This window comes from Nerophis lumbriciformis, linkage group LG10 (genome assembly GCF_033978685.3).
Source record: "Nerophis lumbriciformis linkage group LG10, RoL_Nlum_v2.1, whole genome shotgun sequence".
In the NCBI taxonomy this organism is placed as follows: Eukaryota; Metazoa; Chordata; class Actinopteri; order Syngnathiformes; family Syngnathidae; genus Nerophis; species Nerophis lumbriciformis.
This window is the reverse complement of record NC_084557.2, coordinates 24,808,302-24,829,943: the sequence shown is the minus strand read 5'-3', so window position 1 is coordinate 24,829,943 and position 21,642 is coordinate 24,808,302. Positions and strand designations below refer to the sequence as shown.

At 39.0% G+C, this 21,642-nt stretch overlaps 1 protein-coding gene across 3 annotated transcripts in view; it reads right to left on the bottom strand.

The window, feature by feature from the left end:
• LOC133612510 (excitatory amino acid transporter 2-like) overlaps window positions 1–21,642 on the bottom strand; it is an 88,588-nt gene that overhangs the window by 32,038 nt on the left and 34,908 nt on the right. Inside the window, exons 1-2 of one of the 3 annotated variants that reach the window (XM_061969967.2) lie at window positions 16,856–17,141; window positions 7,247–7,386 (exon numbers count right to left, since the gene is read on the bottom strand). In XM_061969967.2, coding sequence (XP_061825951.1) covers window positions 7,247–7,386; window positions 16,856–16,860 — 145 coding nt within the window. In that variant the 5' untranslated portion in view covers window positions 16,861–17,141. Of the gene's footprint in view, window positions 1–7,246; window positions 7,387–16,855; window positions 17,142–21,642 lie in introns of those variants that run through there. The other 2 variants (XM_061969969.2, XM_061969968.2) reach the window with 2 other exon arrangements.

Below are 21,642 nucleotides of genomic sequence, written 5' to 3'. Positions count from 1 at the left end.
TGATTTCACAAGACTATCTTAGAAGTGATCATTTGAAAATGTTCAATTTGAAAAATGTGCACTTAGAGAAAATATAAAAATAAAGTGTTGCATATTGATATTCATCTGTTTCTATATATATTTATTGTGAGAAATCATTAAGATGATCAGTGTTTCCACAAAGATAAATATCATTAATTATTAATAATAGCATAGAGTTAAAGGTAAATTGAGCAAATTGGCTATTTCTGGCAACTTATTTAAGTGTGTATCAAACTGGTAGCCCCTGCGATGAAATGGCGACTTGTCCAGGGTGTACCCCGCCTTCCGCCCGATTGTAGCTGAGATAGGCTCCAGCGCCCCCCGCGACCCAAATGGGAATAAGCGGTAGAAAATGGATGGATGGAAACTGGTAGCCCTTCGCATTAATCAGTATCCAAGAAGTAGCTCTTGGGTTCAAAAAGGTTGGTGACCCGTGGTCTACAGAAACACTGCTTAATTGTCTATGCCCCATTCAGTTAATGATAACTGCTGGTTCAATGATAGGCTTAGGTTTTAGCAGATTTTTTGTATTTTTCCTACAGAAAGCATTTGGTGACCTCAAACAACAAGGTTATGGATTGATTCACACTGGTTTTCGCCTAATGAAGGGTACTGGAAAAACTGGAAAATTGATCTTGAAAGTCCTTAAAAAGTGCTTGAATTTGGCCATGGAAAAGGTGTACGAACCCTGAAAATGAAAGCAGGGGTGCATTTAGTCATTTAGTCAAACCTAGTCAGTTGGGGCCTCCACATAAGAAAAACAACATTGTCATTTACACATTAAAACTTGTGGAGCTGGGCAGTAAATATCAGTGATCCCAAAGTTTTTGCTGCAAGTTAGGAACATTCATCAACATTCAATAAAATCTTAGCCTTTTTTCGAAGATCATTATTTTGTCAGCGCAGTTGGACAGGATGTGACGAATAGCGCTATTATTGTGAAGGCCAAAAGTCTGTGACTGGGGGGAAAAGAGAGCTCTTGACGTTTGTGTGAATGAAGCAAAAATTTTGACTTCCTGAGTTTCTTTACCTGTCGAGCTTACACTACATCTGAGCCCACACACGGTTACAATAGTTTAGCATTTGGAGCGATTCAACAATCACATATTTGTGATGAAAAGCATTATTCTCCTTTTTCATCATGCACTGAAAGGATTTGCTGTGTAAATGATATGCATCCGGACAGTATTCACAACTTTTTCCACATTTTGTTATGATTCATTCTTATTCCAAAATTGTATATATTCATTTTTTCCCCTCACAATTCTACAGACAATACCCCAAAATGTGAAAAGTTTTTTTTTATATAATTTTTTTTGCAAATGTATTAAAAATAAAAATACACATATGCATAAGTATTCACAGCCTTTGCTCAATACTTTGTTGATTCACCTTTGGCAGCAATTACAGCCTTAAGTCTTTGCACACCTATCTTTGGGCAGTTTTAATTTATCTGCACATCGCTGCATTCCTCTTAGTCTAGTCAGGGAGGTCGCCAAGAAGCCCATGGCCACTCTGTCAGAGCTACAACATTCCTCTGCAGAGAGAGGAGAACCTTCCATCTGCAGCAATTCACCATTTTCTTAGTTAAAAGTTTGCCAAAATGCACCTGAAAGTCTCTCAGACCATGACAAACAAAATTCTCTGGTCTGATGAAACAAAGATTGAACTCTTTGGCGTGAATACCAGGCGTCATGTTTGGAGGAAACCAGGCACCGCTCATCACCAGGCCAATACCATCCCAACAGTGAAGCATAATGTTGGCAGCATCAAGCTGTGGGGGTGTTTTTCAGCTGCAGGAACTGAGAGACAAGTCAGGATAGAGGGAATGATGAATGCAGCAATGCACAGAGACATCCTGGATGAAAACCGACGCCCAAAGATGGGTGTGCCAAGCTTGTGGCATCGTACTCAAAAAGACTTGAGGCTGTAATTGCTGGCAAAGGTGCATCAACAAAGAATTGAGCAAAGGCTGTGAATACTTATGTACATGTGATATTTTTTTAGATATTTTTTTTAATATATTAGCAAAATTACAAAAACATTTTCACATTGTCATTAACAGGTATTGTGTGTAGAATTTTGAGGACAAAAATTAATGTATTACATTTTGGAATAAGGCTGTAACATAACAAAATGTAGAAAAAGTGACGCTCTGTGAATCATTTCGGGATGTACTGTATATTCTGTCACTGACAAAAAGGTTGACACATTGGGTGGTTTTAATAAAAACTGTTTGCTTTCTTCTCGCATTCTCCTTTTTCACTTGTCTTGGGTAACTTGGCTTCTTCTTTATAAAAAAGCTCCATATTTTGCCAACAGGTTTGTTTTGGTCTGTCTTCAGGAATGAAGTCTGCACTTGTGCAATTAGCATGGAATATCGATAGTGGAGCTGTTAAAATTATAATATTACATATTGGTACCTAATATTATACACTGCAAATTATTTACCACTCACCATGATTTTAAATTGTTATCTAGAAATTCCCCTAGTTTTAAGAGTGATTTACCTATTTTTAGTCATTCACTAATCTTAATTTTAGCATGAATAATTATATTTTTCTATTCTAGTTTAAAAATATGAAAACATTAAATAATGTATTTTCTGGACCATAGGGCACACCAGATTTTAAGGCGCTTCAGATGAATTGTCTATTTGTGATCTGTTTTCATATATTAGGCGCACCGGATTATAAGGCGCATTAAAGGAGTCATATTATTTTATTTTTTTTCTAAATGTAAAACACTTCCTTGTGGTCTACATAACATGTAATGGTGGTTGTTTGGTCAAAATGTTGCATATATTATGTTTTACAGATCATCTTCAAGCCGCTTTCTGACAGTCGCTTCAGGGTGCGCCGTTTTGTGTGCGGTCTTATTTACGTGGCTTACCTTCGGCAGCGTCTTCTCAGCGACATCGTTGTTGTAGCGGTGTAGCGCGCAAGGATGGGAGTGGAAGAAGTGTCAAAAGATGGAAACTCTAATAACTAAAGTTCCTTGGGTGAATAATGTAAACTCACTACACCGGTATGTTTTTGCGCTTTCATGGCGAGTTTACTGACAGATATGAGTAAGAACTTTACACTACTTTATATAAGAAATGGCAACAGCGGAGGATGAATGTCCCATAACAAGAAGATAGAGAAAAAGAAGAAGCATACTGACTGCGCCGTCGGCGCGGACACGCGCAATTTTTCAGGATTTATGCAGATCCCAAGTACAGATCAGCAGGTACCAGAAGGTAAGAAAAGTTGCTTTTGCATAATATTGCGAAACAAAACTATGTCTTACCTTATACACACACCATAATAATACTCCTACGTTGAAGCACAGTACAATTCTTCAAGCAGTGCGGCTTCAAAGCTTACCAAAGTCGTATTAAAACATTTTGATAGATTTTTTGAGCGTTGTGTGTAATGTTCTATGTTTTCAATGGAACATTTAAAATGTTGGTGTTGTTTACTTGAGACATATTGCAGTCTACACGTATCTCTTATGTGTGACTGCCATCTACTGGTCACACTTATCATGACACCATGTACCACATAAAATAGCTTTGAGTTGGGTAAGCTCAACCAAACGTATTCCTTACATTAGGCGCACTGTCGAGTTTTGAGAAAAATAAAGGATTTTAAGTGCGCCTTATAATCTGGAAAATACGGTAATATGTTTTGGTTTCCCCCCACATAGAACATTTTGTTCAAATAATCTACAACATCTCAAGGATGCTCAATTTAAGAGTTGCAAGTTGAATAATGCTTGTTTTCAGAATAAAATACTTATTTCTAGCTAAGAATCCTGCTAATTTCTAGATATACAAACCAAATTTCGGATGTCTTATCAAGTAAAAGTCCATGCAGCTAGTTAATTTAGCTCTTTCTCCCCTCTAGTATGACAGCTCTTTGTTACTGTGTACATTATGTCATAATCATCATTTTACCTGTTTTACCTGTTTTCTGACCGACAAAGAGTGATATTTGTAAGTCCCCCACCCTGTTGGCTCAGATGGTTTGGCTTCTGTTTTCCCATCTCCGCCAGCTTCCTCCTCGCACTTCCTCCCCTTCAACCTCGGCTGCCAGAGATCACACAACCCGAGAGGTTGTTTATAACGCGCGCTGGAATGAAAACCGCCAGCATTTTTTTGTAAGGATGCCCATCCATCCATCCTCCGGCAGCATCCTGTGGATTCTTGACATGCAAGTATTTTTTCCTCTATGGCCCGTTTGCAAGTTCTTCCATTCAGGCTCTTTCGCGGCCGGTGACAGATGATCAATGATGCTGCTGGCTCTCTCAGTTCGTGAGAGGCCTTCCAAGTAGGGTGAGATGTACACAGGCTCACACATGCCAACTAGTGCACGAATACGCATGTTCAGGGTTCATACTCCTTATCCACGGCCAAATACAAGCACTTTTTAAGGTCTTTCAAGATCAATTTTCCAGTTTTTCCAGTACCCTTCAAAAGGCAAAAAAACCAGTGTGAATCAATCCATAGCCTTGTTGTTTGAGGTCACCAAATGCTGTCTGTAGGAAAAATAGGGAAAATCTGCTAAAACCTAAGCCTATCATTGAACCAGCAGTTATCATTAACTGAATGGGGCATAGAAAATGAAGCAGTGTTTCTCTAGACTATTCAATGTTATTGGTGTTTTCAAATTTCTTGTTCTTTTTCTTACTTACAGCACTCAATGACATCGAACAGCACGGATTGAGTTACACCGTATTTGTGCTTGTAAACTGCATAATGTGATATCAATACACGAACCCTCAAAATGTAAATTTCCCTCATTTATTAACAAAACTGTTCCACATTAATATAAGGATAATAAATAAAAGGAAAATATTTTGTTTGTTTCGCAACACCTCAGTCACCTGTCATTAAAGGGGAACATTATCACAATTTCAGAATGGTTAAAACCATTAAAATCAGTTCCCAGTGGCTTATTATATTTTTCGAAGTTTTTTTCAAAATTTTACCCATCACGCAATATCCCTAAAAAAAGCTTCAAAGTGCCTGATTTTAACCATCGTTATAAACACCCGTCCATTTTCCTAAGACGTCACATAGTGAAGCCAACACAAACAAACATGGCGGAAAGAACAGCAAGCTATAGCGACATTAGCTCGGATTCAGACTCGGATTTCAGCGGCTTAAGCGATTCAACAGATTACGCATGTATTGAAACGGATGGTTGTAGTGTGGAGGCAGGTAGCGAAAACGAAATTGAAGAAGAAACTGAAGCTATTGAGCCATATCGGTTTGAACCGTATGCAAGCAAAACCGATGAAAACGACACGACAGCCAGCGACACGGGAGAAAGCGAGGACGAATTCGGCGATCGCCTTCTAACCAACGATTGGTATGTGTTTGTTTGGCATTAAAAGAAACTAACAACTATGAACTAGGTTTACAGCATATGAAATACATTTGGCAACAACATGCACTTTGAGAGTGCAGACAGCCCAATTTTCATCAATTCATATATTCTGTAGACATACCCTCATGTCAGCAGGCCAGGGAAGCTAGGGTCGATATTCTTCTCTTGATCATCTTCGGGACGGTGTGAGCCAAGACATCCAGGGGGGTTTAGCTCGCTCGTCTGCGGGAACAAACTGCCGCCATTGCTTGCCGTGCTACCGAGGTCCTTTGTCCCTGAATTGCTCACACACTCCGGCACATTCAATGGGGGTCTGGCGGCAGATTTCTTTGACTTTATCGTTGGAAATGCATCTGTCGTAGCATAGCTTTCGTCGGTAAAGTGTGCGGAACAAACGTCCAATTTCTTGCCACTTTCGCATCTTTGGGCCACTGGTGCAACTTGAATCTGTCCCTGTTCGTGTTGTTACACCCTCCGACAACACACCGACGAGGCATGATGTCTCCAAGGTACAGAAAACAGTCGAAAAAACGGAAAATAACAGAGCTGATTTGACTCGGTGTTTGAGAAAACGGCGGATTGCTTCCCGATGTGACGTCACGTTGTGACGTCATCGCTCCGAGAGCGAATATTAGAAAGGTGTTTAATTCGCCAAAATTCCCCCATTTAGAGTTCGGAAATCGGTTAAAAAAATATATGGTCTTTTTTCTGCAACATCAAGGTATATATTGACGCTTACATAGGTCTGGTGATAATGTTACCCTTTAAGCATATCTAGCCTTATAATTGTGGCTATGATAATTTTTAGTTGAGGGAAGTTCTTAACATTATAATTTATCATTGATAGCATTCATAGCTCGTAATAACTATACGTAACTAACATGTAATCTAGCGCTGATCTCACAGTTTAGGTCTAGCATGTACCAACAGGTTAGAACACAAAACTTGTAGGGCTAGTAATCTATGTGGCTTACCTTTCATATGTCTCGAGAGAACCGACTCTCCCATTGCGAAAAGCTGGATTTCCTTTTTGCATACTTTGCAGCAGGCTACGCGGGGATTTGGTCCACGTTTTATCCAAAGTTTGTATTTGTCATTTTCCATCCAATGTTCATTAAAACGACAACCTCCCGGCATGATGGACCAATGCACCACTGTTCTCTTGGGGGCGACACCGAGTCGTATTTACGGCTCTGGCATGACACCAACCTAATGTAGGGGCGCGTGCTAAGCACAGATCAAGCGTGTAGCTTTCATTTTTAAGGAAACTTTTTTTTTTTTTTTTCCATTTTATAATTAGCCTATTGAGTCAGACTGCCGAGAAATATGATGAACATTTCCCAGCATTTACAAACACTTCACCCAAAATTCAAGCATTTTTCAAACCTTGAAAACACAACATTAATATACAAGCATTTTCAAGGTTTTTAAGCACCCGTACGAACCCTGCATGTTATATGCGCTCGGGCTTTTTCAACCCATGTTTGCATATATGGGGACAGAGGCGCCAGACACTGCAATGCAAATGTGGCTGCAGGTCAAACATTCTTTTCTCCCTGTCGAGAAAAATCCCTCTGTTATGCAGCGAACTTGCTGTATTCACAATCATTCTTATGCACCGCCAGAGATTGTTTGTGTGACTGGATGGGTGCTGCCGAGCGCTTCTAATTACAACAGGTGGCGAGGAGGGGAAGAAGGTCAGGACATTTCACTGTCTGGTATGTCCAAACTGTGCAGATGGCTGCACCTATTATTTACAAGCTTAACAGGGAGGTCTTTAGCCAACAAAAAGAACGGAGAGAAAGATGCACTCCTGGAGAAAAAAAAAAAAAAAAAAAAAGGGTACTGACCAAGGACGGTGAGAGTGAGCAGAAGGTTCTTGAACAACTTGGAACACAGTCTGGCACATTTGGACTGAGGCCGAGCCTCGATGGGCTCCAGGTGACTCTCGTGCATCCTCACCTCCACTTGTTTAGGCATACTGTTGGCACTGAGACACACACAGAGAGAGAATCGGTTAGAAAAAAACACATCAGTTAATACAAGTAGCCTTAACTTACCCCTAAAAGGTGGCACTCATAAAAAAATAAAAACAACTTCTTATAGTGCAACATATCTCAAACGAAAGGAAATATATTTAGAGAGAAAGCAGCTAGTGTTAGCCATCCAAGTGTGATGGCGAGCTGTCACTCCGACATTATCGTTCATGGTTGCTATGGCAGCCAGCAGATGGAAGCTGACGACAATCTGCTGCCTGTAACGTTAAAGCCTCTTGAGACGGTTTTATTAGGAGCAGATTGTTCTCGAGTGTGGCATTTTGGAAGTCACAGGACATTTTAAGGCATGATCCATGACATAAACAACAATCTTCCAGTCGAGCATGCATCGCATGGCGAGGAACCTCAAGCCCCTGCGAGCAGTGTTCTGTTGCTATAGCAACAATATACAGTGGAACCTCTATTTACAAAGTTAATCGGTTCCTGAACAGGGCTTGTAGGTAGAAAAGTTTGCATATCGAAGCAAATTCCTCCATAAGAAACGATGACAATATGAGTAATGGGTTCCGGCCTCAACAAAAGCAGACATTTAGGTAAAGGTTTGTACACGTTGAACACAATTTAAAACAATATACAGTACTGTGTATCAAACAAACATAACAAAGGAATCAACGTTCTATTTAATAACAAAAGCCAAAAAAAACAAAAAGCTAAACTTTGTGAAGTGAATTATATTTATATAGCGCTTTTCTCTAGTGACTCAAAGCGCTTTACATAGTGAAACCCAATATCTAAGTTAAATTTTTTTTAAACCAGTGTGGGTGGCACTGGGAGCAGGTGGGTAAAGTGTCTTGCCGGCAGTGACTAGGATGGCAGAAGCGGGGATCGAACCTGCAACCCTCAAGTTGCTGGCACGGCAGTGACTAGGATGACAGAAGCGGGGATTGAACCTGCAACCCTCAAGTTGCTGTCACGTCCACTCTACCAACCGAGCTATACCGCCCCACTTTGGGAATTATATTTATATAGCACTTTTCTCTGGTGACTCAAAGCGCTTTATCTAAATCAGTGGTCCCCTACCACCGAGTCCGCGGACCGATTGGTACCGGGCCGCACAAGAAAAAAAAAAAAAAAAAATAAAAATATATATATATATTTGTTATTAAATCTACATATAAACAGAATATATACACTATATATCAATGTATATCAATACATTCTGCAGGGATACAGTCGGTAAGCACACATGATTGTATTTCTTTATAAAAAAAATAAAATAAATAAAAACACCCCCCACCCCGGTCCTCGGGTCACATTTTCAAGCGTTGACCGGTCCACAGCTATAAAAAGGTTGGGGACCACTGATCTAAATAACAGGTATTGTTTAAACCAGTGTGGGTGGCACGGGGAGCAAGTGGGTGAAGTGTCTTGCCCAAGGACACAACAGCTGTGACTAAGATGGCAGAAGTGGGGATCAAACCTAGAACCCTCAGGTTGCTGGCACGGCCGCTCTATCAACCGAGCTGCGCTGCCCCTTGCTAACTTTCCTCCTTATATGCAACCACCTTGCCGACACACACACACATACACACACACACACACACACACCTACTGGTTATAATTTGGAATGGGGACCAAGTTTTTTTTTTTTTATAAATGTTTTTATTAAATTTGACAGGTATTACAATATACAATAAAACAGTAATCACATTTTCCCCTTTTTTTCCCACCCACTTCCAAGAACAGCAACCCAACACATACCCCATACACACATAACCCTGCCACCCCCAGGTCCTACATAAGTTAAAGGTACAGTCACAAATGGAAAATAATTAGTACATCACTTTCTTCTCAACATAGGCAGATAGTAAATATACACCCGGAATAAATATAAATAAAATAAATGAAATGAGAAAAAAAAAAAAAAAAAGCTGGTTTATGAAAGGTGAACTTTTCATGTGTCCTGTAGCGTCTTTAATTTAGCTATGTAGTCAACCACACAGCCCCAAACAGAATACAACTTCCCAGGTGCCCCCCTAAGAGTTTTTGATCATCACTTGTGGGGACCACCCTTTCTACAGGTTGTGGAGGCATAAAAAAAATAAGGTAAAATGGCCACTGCCCTTTTAGCTCATACACGTCTTTAAATCTCTGGATTGATGAAGTAATGTGCTGATCATTCTTACTGGGGAACCTGGGGCAAAAAGAGTTAATATGGTTCATGGGGACCAAATTTAAATAAGTTATGGTATTTTTTTATTTTTTTTTGGTCATAAAATAATACAATCATGTGTGCTTACGGACTGTATCCCTGCAGACTGTATTGATCTATATTGATATATAATGTAGGAACCAGAACTATTAATAACAGAAAGAAACAGCTGCAGGATGCGAATGAGTGTGAATGAGTATGAATGGGGGAGGGAGGTTTTTTGGGTTAATGCACTAACTGTAAGTGTATTTTGTGTTTTTTATGTTGATTTAATACAAATAAAAATTCAAAATAAAAAATATTTTTATATTTTTATTTTTTGTATTTTTTTTTATTTCTTGTGCGGCCCCGTACCAATCGATCCACGGACCGGTACCGGGCCGCGGACCGGTGGCTGGGGACCACTGCTTTCGGCGACCTGTTTTTTTGTCCCCATACCGTCAGAGGTCCCCTAAAGGTGACTGTATAAACAGAGCGATGTCCCCATTAAGTAAGCATTGCCAGAAAACACACACACACACACACACACAGGTCCCCATGGACCTGAGTCCGCCTGAATTTCGGGAGATTTTCGGGAGAAAATTTGTCCCGGGAGGTTTTCGGGAGAGCCGCTGAATTTCGGGAGTCTCCCGGAAAATCCGGGAGGGTTGGCAAGTATGCTTAGACTTAGACTTCCTTTTTATTGTCATTCAAATTTGAACTTTACAGCACAGATAAGAACAACATTTCGTTACATAAGCTCATTGTAGTGCAGGATAAAAAAGCAATAAGGTGCATACATAAATAAATAAATATCAATAATGTATATAATATATATATAAAATAAATAAATATATATAAATAAATAAATAGATTACTGTACAGATGTATGTATATTGCACTTTTTCACATGCGTCCACATTTATGGATGTATGTTATATTGTCTTTTTTATTCCAGCGAGTTAATCCATTTTGGGGGGAGTTGAGGGGATAATTTAATTTAATTATGATGCGTTCAAGAGTCTTACGGCCTGAGGGAAGAAGCTGTTACAGAACCTGGAGGTTCTGCTTCGGAGGCTGCGAAACCTCTTTCTAGAGTCCAGTAGTGAAAACGAGGTGGTTCTGAACTTTGACCTCAATCCTGGGGTTCAAGGCTCACAAGTCTCATTATTATTATTGCGTACACGTCGTATCTTAATTTCTGTGAAATGCATCACGCCGCAGTCAAATGCTTCTTTTCAATAGTGACTGCGAAAAAACTTATTTGCAATCAAAGGTCTTTTGTATGGTGCTAATGCTAATAATTGCATATTATTACACACACACTCAAGTTCCTCCAGCTTTGTGTACTGCTGTAGGATCGACTATAGGAAGACCACCTGGGAAGCTTCCAGGCACACAGATGGAGCGTTCCCCATCTCCTCGAATTAACTTCAAAGTGAAGTGTGAAATACAGAAAGAGCATGCAAACAGCAAAATTCCACGCTGCATGTTTATTTCCTCATATACTTCATACAAAGCTCGCTGAATTAGTGAAAGTGCTGGGAAAAAAAAAAAAGTTAAAAAACTAGCAGTACGGCAGCACATAAGAGTGATGATGGCAGTTAATTGCACTCTCTAGACCTTCTCCCCCCCGTTTCATTATTTTTAGCAGGCAGCAGATGTTAAACGTCATAGAGGTCGGATATTATTCTGTCATGCTCGTCTCATTAGCGCGTCTCTCACCAAGACACGTGCCAGTGTGGACAGAAGAAAGAACATTAAGTTTTAATTTGTATCTTTTGTCTCAGAAATGATACAAATGTATACAATTTCTCATTTGTGTGGCAAAAAAGTCCAATTAACAACATTATGTAATGCTTGACACAAACCAATATATTCAGAACATTTTAAATATTGAAATTTACAGATCTGGTACATTTTTAAACATCTACAATCACGCACAAACAACAATATACATTTTTTTTAACAACAATAACTTTATTCAACCCTCAAGGGTCAAAGGCTGACCTTGAGATTTGCTGTATTTTGGTCATACGGTAATTATTGTTTTGATTTTACATGATTTTTCCTAAAAGGGTTGACCATGGTAAATAATATTCCACAAAGTACAAATTATTAAATATAAATCAAATATCTGTTTACTAAACATGTTTATTACCTTTGAAATACAGTTTTAAAACATTATTAGAGCACTCCAGACATGCTGCGTGAGGCTGAGCCAACCAGTTGCTAGGATACTGAACAGAGTGCTTTAATTCATTTGGTCTCATCTCGTGGTCAGTATTACTGTAATATTGATATGTGTGGTTCATTTAGTCGTTTTAATGCTTGGAATGCTTAATTTAGGGAAAAAAAAGTGTGGACAATTCTAAAAAAGAAAATCTGCAATAGAGTGAAGTGGTGAGGGGTGACTGTACCCCAAAGCCATACAGGACATACAAGTCCTTCATTTTTAAATGGGCAAAAAACATTTTAGATTATTGTTTTTTTACTTTCTTTGCACAAATCTCGATATCGTCTTATACCAAAAGATTTATTTAATTATCTTCAAAGTCAAAAAGGACATCATTTGATTTAAAAAAAAAGGCCTTTAAAAGTGTCAATAATAATAATAAAAAAAAAACATAACATTTTTGATTAGGACGAAGGTTTATTAAAAATATCTGAGCAAAAAAGTAACAACAAAATATGAATCTACATTTTTTACGCCCTTCGAGCACTTTTATGTCCTGTTTGGCTTTGAAAATAATATTGTTTTAGCCGTCCCTAGACGGTAAAAAAAACAACACTAAAAACCAGCATATTAATATTTAGAGTACAATTATGAATGATGAGGCGTGGCTCGGTTGGTAGAGCAGACGTGTCAGCAACTTGATGGTCCCATGTTCGATTCCCGCTTTCGCCATTCTAGTCACTGCTGTTGTGTCGTTGGGCAACACACTTAAAATATTTGATGTAAACAGTAAGCTGTAAATCCATGTTGGTGTTTGGTCATTAGTTGCTAATGCCGTGATGTGACAAGTTTAGCAAATCCTTTACGTCAGTGGTCCCCAACCACCGGTTCTTGGACCGGTACCGGTACGTGACGAATTTGCTACCAGCCGCAAAGAAACATGAAATTATTTATAAACGATTGCATTTTCTCCGACGTAACTTTCGCCTGTCCCACTAGACACACTAATAAGTTTGTTTATAGATGTACAATAAAACTCTTCATAGGAAATTACCATTTGTTGTATTTGTTATAACTTTGTGACATGATACAATGCACATTAATAAACATATAAAATATAAATGTGACAGATTGCAGTGTAACCTGCTGGGGATTTGATTGCAAAGAAACAAGCCCAGGGCTCCCACTAATTCAGCGTTATAGTGAGTTGTATTTTTCATACACCTATTTTTGCAGTATTTATCTGGCATATGTGGAAAGCCGGTCCCTGAAAATGATGCCTACATTTATCCGGTCCGTGGTGCAAAAAAGATTGGGGACCACTGCCTTACGTGACAAGTTATTCAGTTTTGTAGTACAGTTTTTACGACATCTTAAATGTTTATTTAAGTTAAAACAAAGACATTCCAGAACTTTAGCTTGATTTAGCCCCTCTGTCATCCTGTCTTCCTCTATGACTTTTAACCTGCAAGCCCAAATCCACGTAAAACTACTTCCGGGTTAACTTCTTGTATCAAATGGAGTTTTAAAAAATAATTTTACAAGCCCGTTTTTTGGGGGCAATTTCCAATTGTGCACAAAATTGGGAAAAAAACATTAATTAGTTTTTTTCATTTTGGTCTCAAAACAAATAGTAGTTATTTTGTTTTTACAATTATGTTTTTTTTTTTTTTAAATGAATGAATGATACACAAATTGTTTAGTATTAAATACGCTTCTTCCTAGTCATTTATGGGTGTGTTATTGTTGTGATTAAGTCAAGCATGTTCCAAATAAACTAAACAATAACCAAGACAGTAGAAACCATTATAGTTATGCTTATCCATTTAATCAATTTATTTAATTAATAGTTGCAGCCCTTCATAGGTGCAGCCCTTCATAGGTGCCACACTCTTATTTATATATTTGGCCCACCATATCATATAATTTGGCCGTCCATGTTATTTATGTGGCCTACGAAAGGCTGGAATTAATATGGTACTTTCTGGTTAAATATATTTGATCTTTCAATTCTGACAAAAAATATGTACTGCATGCAATTGCATTAGTTCTACAAATTAAAATGATCTGATCATGCAACAAAATGTTCCAAGCATTGTTCTGATGATTATCTGAAATAAATACTTAAATATTTGCTTTTCACCTTGACTTACGATTTCAAAGCAAGTTACCCATCAATCAGCTACAAAAATACACAATAATCAAAAAACAGGTGCCTATGCAAGTTGTGTAAATAGACAATTATATATATATATATATATATATATATATATATATATATATATATATATATATATATATATATATATATATATATATATATAAAAAATTTAAACCGCGGTAACATTCCAGACGGTTAGTAATTCTGTTAATTACCAAAAACATTTCAATCATTATTGCTTTTTAGGCAACACTGCTTACTTCCTGGAAACAGAGCCATAGCAGCGCTGGTGCATTCGCATTAGCGTCGTTTGCCTTGAAAATCATGACAGAACACAACTACACGGACTTTGCCACGGAGATTCATCCTCGGCGTAAACAAAGCCGAGCGCTTGGTTCAACTTCATTTTCCCTCGCTTCATTTCCGTCGCGTCTTGGCGTGCATTTAAGAGCGCACTGCTGTTTTTAGATGGCGACATGTGTGGACAATATTTGAGACGGACGCATTTCTCCCACACTAAATGTATATAGCGAAGGAGAAAACTATTTGATGTTGCTTTTATTTTCTCAATACAATGTCCATCAGCTGCTGTGACTGAGAGTTAATGACGTGAGGAAACATGCAGCAGTCGATGTATCGTGAACGTTGTCACAACTTGTTTATAAAGTATTTAGTTTGTTTACTGGATGTTCACTCCTCCATTATTTAATTGCAACTTTTATTGGTGTTCAAATAACATCAATACCAGCTAAAATGTTTTCCATCTCATCGAATTGAACGCAGTCTGTGAAGATTGTGTCGTCGAAGTGTGAGGTATCACTTCTGTTTATTTTTGGTGGCCAAACTGTTGCACTGAACCATTAGGAGGTGTTGTTAGAGAAGGACACAGCTTGCTTATTAGACGTTATCTTCATTAGCCAAACTGCTTTGAGTTTTATATTGATATAAAAATATAAACACCATGTTGTTGTTTTTTTACATTACTTGTGTTTTATTTTTTCATTTCAAAGTTATTACTTTAAAAAACATTCAAAGGCAAAGCATTTGGTTAATGTTTCATTGTGTATAGTTAATTTGTATATAACACATTTCTGATCAAACTCTTAATGGACCTGTACATGTACATGTAAATGTACATGCACATGTGCATAACATAAAGAATACCTCTCTCTATCAAAATGTAAAAATAGAGATATAGGCATTGTCTAATGAGATAAAGCTGACATGTTGATACTGTTATTGAACAAAAAAACAAATATATGTCTTTAAATATATGTATAACATTTATCTATAGCTTTTTTATTAGATATTACAAATTACATGATGGCGTCGCGTTCAAGTCCCACCCCAGCTGTTTTACCTTACATAATCAATAATCATGGTTTCAATATTGATAAAAATAATCTTAATTAATATTTTGGTCATAATCGTGCAGCCCTATGTATAAGACAAGACCTCATATATGAACATTATTTGTATTTATATGGACAAAAAGTTTGGTTACGTCTTATGGCCATCAGGTGCCATCTAATTTTTTACATTGGTTTTTATTTTTGCATCTCCTAAAATGTCTATAAAGTGCTATATTGCACAATTTTCACTTTATTTTATTTATTTATGTTATTTTGTTTCTGCCATGGGCTTCACGGTGGCAGAGGGGTTAGTGCATCTGCCTCACAATACGAAGGTCCTGAGTAGTCATGGGTTCAATCCCGGGCTCGGGATCTTTCTGTGTGGAGTTTGCATGTTCTCCCCGTGACTGCGTGGGTTCCCTCCGGGTACTCCGGCTTCCTCCCACTTCCAAAGACATGCACCTGGGGATAAGTTGATTGGCAACACTAAATTGGCCCTAGTGTGTGGATGTGAGTGTGAATGTTGTCTGTCTATCTGTGTTGGCCCTGCGATGAGGTGGCGACTTGTCCAGGGTGTACCCCGCCTTCCGCCCGATTGTAGCTGAGATAGGCTCCAGCGCCCCCCGCGACCCCAAAGGGAATAAGCGGTAGAAGATGGATGGATGGATGGATGTTTCTGCCATTGTACTTTGTTTATAATGCTTTTGTTGCTTTCATATGCACATTCAATTTCTACTTGAGGTCCATGAAACAGTGTTTTTATCTACAATAATGTTTCGGCTAAAAAGGAAATCATTTTGAATGTGTTGTTTGTGTTTTTTTTATTAACATTTTGGTAAAAATATTTCAATATAAATACTTTTTGAAAATTCTGAAGACATTTAAAAGTTATATGGTTGAGGTTTCTGTGGTTTATTCGTTATACAATGCTCAATACCGGGGTAGAGCGGAATATACGTTAGGTCAGGAAAAAACACAGAGGCTATTTCATCCCTACAAGCCTGTTTTGCGGGTTTCTCTCAAAACAGGCTTGTAGGGATGAAATAGCCTCTGTGTTTTTTCCTGACCTAATGGAGATAGGCTCCAGCACGCCCCGCGACATATATATATATATATATATATATATATATATATATATATATATATATATATATATATTCACCATTTCACCATTAGAACTGTCCCACTGAGGGCAGCCACAATTGTGATGTGGCTCTTAATAAAAAATAAGTTTGACATCCCTGCCATTAATGGTTTTGGCAAAAGACGGAAGTTGAAATGAAATTCAACTTCATTTCAACTTCTGTCATGCTTGAAATGAAATGAAAACAAATTACAATTATTAGTGTATAACTCTGAGACAACCATCAACAACAATTTGAGGAATTAGATAAACAAATGCATAAAGTAACTAAGTCAGTGGTCTTGTGATGCAGTCTGACACACACACTCACACACACACACACACACACACACACACACACACACACACACACACACACACACACACACACAGGTGGGAATATGGCAGTTCTTCAAAGGCTTTAAGTTTAAAATAATTGCTAGATATGTTCGTACTTACTTCATTCCATGTGGAGTTGAGGTAAGAGTTGAGGTCGCCTATGTTGACCAGGATCACTTCTCCAAACTTTGGTCATCAATAGTGCGTCAGTTTCAGTAACATGGCCGCTCCTCCATTAAGAAAAAGTAAATATAGATCTAGCAGCAGATAATACGTTCCTAAGATGCTCAAAATCTGCTGCGGGGGTTCTCAGCTGTCCATCAAATCTTCCTGAGCATCCACAGAGGAGACGTCCACTCGGACCAGACCACTGACCAAGTCACTGATGGGGCCACCTGCATTGCCCCATCCTGAAGTCCACCCCCCCTTAGCCCTCCGAGCTCAGCCCCCACCGTCTGACACCACCACCAACAGCCTCATAATAATAAACCCAGATAAATACAAATATGTGGAGGGAGGAGTTCATATCTGAGCTTACGAGTACAATCCCTATAGGACCCCATGTAGTAATCCCCACTTCATGATGCCTGCTAATGGCACAATATGCAGACCTTTTACTGTAAATGCCGATTTAGCCATGTCTGCGTCCTGATGGACAGCAGATGTTGCGGTTCTCTGTGATTACGCAACTCTATATGGCGTCTCCCCGGTGACACACGCCATACCAACGGTTCTGGTACAGGAAGGCCAACCATGAATTCATGTCCACTCAACAGAAGACCTGTGCAGGAGCATGCATGAGAGGACAAATGACCATCGTGATTCATGCAAGGACGGAGTCACGCTGATTCCCCCCGTCTCCCAGCAGCATGGGACTTCACATCGCATTCAGCAGTATCACATTATTCTAATTAGGGAAATGTGTTGGAAAGCTATTTCCTCCCCAAACAAACGCCACAAAAGCGGGTTGAATGTCATCTTTGTCGGCACAGGTTGTGTCATGAGAAATCACCGACATGTCATGCACGCTCTAAAAAAAAAAGGTAACTTTTTTTTTTTATATATGTGAGTTAGGAAGGGGTTACAAGGGGGCGCTGCGGTCCCACCACCTCTGAGGGGCCGGAGAGGGGCCAAAGCGCTCTTGGCCGCCACCATGTGAAGCGCTCTGTTTCCTCTCGCTTCCTTCTGAGCGGCTTTGTTTCACGTGCAAACAGTGGAAGTGGCCCCAACTTGCCCGGCCAAGCACTGCGTCCAAACTGGCAGTGGTGAGAAAACTGGGGTGTGGGGGTATGGGGGGGGGTCGAATCCGAGGATAAGAATATAGCGAGAGGGGAGGGCGATGGGCACGCCGGTTCTTTCAGGCCACTGATGTCATGCCTGTGCCCACCGTGGGAGAGCGGCGGAGGGACCAAGACGCCCCTTTCTCCACCAAATCGTTTTTTGTTTTTTTTGCTGTAATGAATGAATCTTTCAGAAGCCGTAATCGACGGCGATTATCCCGATTTTATGCTGCCTTTCCCCAGTGTGAGGAGGCTCCCTGAGTGCTGGCTTTGAGGGCCAGGACCACAAGGGGTTGTCGTGGCAACACTCTGCAGCTTAGCGAGAAGGGGATGAAGAGAAAGGAGGAAGCTCCCTGCCACACAAACACCCACATTAGCATACACCCACAGGGCTAAAGGATGGGGTACAGCTTGACTGAGTCGCAAACACATAAGAAAATAGTAATTTAAGGACATATTAAGGAGCTGTTTAAAAATCCAAGAAGGTAATTTAGTTGCAGTTCTGTCCTTTGTCTCTGAGTCCAGAATGAACATGCGACGTTATAATTACATAACAACTAAAATGTTTGCATTGCTGTCAGATGCGTTAAAAATAACAAAAAAATCAAGAACCCAGAAGAATAGAAGATTCCCATTGTTGTCTCAGGGGCCCAATGCCAGTTCTCATGACTGGAGGATCACATATTCTGTGAGGTAAAGACAACTGGAGCCCGGCCAGGCTCCGGATATATCAGGCCCCACTCGGCCTCACAGCTACTTTGCCATGTAGTGGGAAGAAATGGGGCTCACGCATACTGGCTGCTAGGAGATGTGACAAAGAAGAAAAAAAAAGGGCCCTCAGCAAACACTTCGGACTCTGGCAGCGCATAGGAAGTGTGGAGATAAATTTCCGCATCTGAAGAAAGGGAAGCTTTTTCAGTCTGTACCCTTTTGATTGCACTTTATACCCAAAGATGGTGGTCCACGCGACAGCATCCAGTAAACATGAGTGATGCAAGCTGTACAGTCATGCAATCTGCTTTATTCCGTCTGCAGCCGAGCTTTGGATTTCAACATTTGCAGGATTTGGCCAGATTTACACTGACTAACCATCCATTCATCCATCCATCCATTTTCTACCGCTTGTCCCTTACGGGGTCGCGGGGGGCGCTGGAGCCTATCTCAGTTGCACACGGGCGGAAGGCGGTGTACACCACATCAATAGCAAAATATAATAAGAAGCATTAATATTAATTCACAAGTAGGGATGTCCGATAATGGCTTTTTGCCGATGTCTGATATTCCGATATTGTCCAACTCTTTAATTACCGATACCGATATCAACCGATATATACAGTCGTGGAATTAACACATTATTATGCCTAATTTGGACAACCGGGTATGGTGAAGATAAGGTGCTTTAAAAAAAAATTAATACAATAAAATAAGATAAAAAAATTAAAAACATTTTCTTGAATAAAAAAGAAAGTAAAACAATATAAAAACAGTTACATAGAAACTAGTAATTAATGAAATTGAGTAAAATTAACTGTTAAATGTTGGTACTATTAGTGGACCAGCAGCACGCACAATCATGTGTGCTTACGGACTGTATCCCTTGCAGACTGTATTGATATATATTGATATATAATGTAGGAACCAGAATATTAATAACAGAAAGAAACAACCCTTTTGTGTGAATGAGTGTGAATGAGTGTGAATGGGGGAGGGAGGGAGTTTTTTTGGGTTGGTGCACTAATTGTAAGTGTATCTTGTGTTTTTTATGTTGATTTAATTTAAAAAAAACAAAAACAAAAAAAAACCGATACCGATAATAAAAACCCAATACCGATAATTTTAGATATTACATTTTAACGCATTTATCGGCCGATAATATCGGCAGGCCGATATTATCGGACATCTCTATTAACAAGTATATTTTATTATTGTAGTTGTTTACAGCCCTGCAAAACAACACATTATTTTGAAATATGTCTATAATTATATAAAAATATATACTGCAACCCCGAAAGGGACAAGAGGTAGAAATGGATGGATGAATAACAAGCTCAGTGGCCTTGTGGTTAGAATTTCCACCCTGAAATCGGTAGATTGTGAGTTCATACCAAAGACTATAAAAATGGGACCTCCCTGCACTCAGCATCAAGGGTTGGAATTGGGGGTTAAATCACAAAATTATTCCCGGGCGCGGCCACCGCTGCTGCTCACTGCTCCCCTCACCTCCCAGGGGGTGAACATGGGGATGGGTCAAATGCAGAGGATAATTTCACCGCAACTAGTGTGTGTGTGACTATCAGTGGTACTTTAACTTAACAGTTAATTGCTTGAACCAAACATTTAGCTAAACACGTACACACAATATATATGTGTATGTGTATGTATATCTGAAAAAAAAACAAGCTGTATTGTTAATATCAATTAGTTAAACGATAAATGATAATTAACTCAGTAACTTTGCTGTCATCGATACATTATAATGTTAGTTTTTGTTTGTTTTCCCTTGTATCTCGCTTTCAAACAGGCTGAAAGAGGGTTCACTCTGTGCATCGGTTTCAGCACCTGAGTGATCCACAATCTTTGTCTCTGTGGGTGGAGGCGAGAGCGCTAGCTTACAAACACAGGATACACGGACTGTGCCTCGCTAGACGCTATTGAGAAGCACCGCAAGATGACAAAAAAAGAGTAAAAAAGATGAATGCAGAACCATGTTCAATATTTATTGAAGTGCAATTTTTTGATAGCAGAGACTGGGAGTGAACTTTGATTTTTATTGTTTGTTTACTTATCTAGGATAATTAAAAGTTATTGATCTTTCAATTACATAGGTAAAAAACAAACTAATGAGAAATCAAAGTGTGTTGTGTTTAAATGGAATACTTGCATTATTATTATTATTATTATTATTATTGGATATTATGATTACATTAGTGCTTAGTTTGGTCTCAAAATAAGGGTGACAATAATTTGTGGACAATATATCATCCAGCAAAGTGTATTATCAACCCAGACCTAATCATATCTTACTCATACAAAAGAAGAACACTGTGCTTACAGTAAGACATCAAGAGCTGGATCTACTGCGATCCAAATAACATGCGCTAAACAGCGTGTGTAAACTATAAAATTGTGTGTACTATTTGTGACCGTGTTGCGTGTGATCTACAAAGACTGTGTGTACAATTGATAAAAAGTGGAAAAGTGGTGGAGACCGCCCCAATTAAATGTGTGTTTTGCCTGTACTACTGGCTGCGGCCATGGGAACACTCATTTCCCTCCAAAGTTATTATTCTCTCCAACGTGTGTGCGATGTTCTTGAACAAGCAGCACGTGTGTATAATCTGTAGCACCTTTTCTGCAATATGGAATGGCAATCTATAGATAACATGAACTATTTTTAGTCTGTGGGGAGGTGGTGGATCGTCACAATGAGGATTCTCTGTTCACCATCTGTCTTTGCAGTGCAATCACTTCACATAGATTTCCACCGTATTAAATATTGACGCAAAATAGCGCCCGCATAACAGTTTCAGACTTGAAAAATTACATTGTGTGTCCTGAATAATTATTTGTTTTCAAATATTTCTCCCAGTAATGTGGGGTTTCTGATGATTAGCCTATATTCTGCAT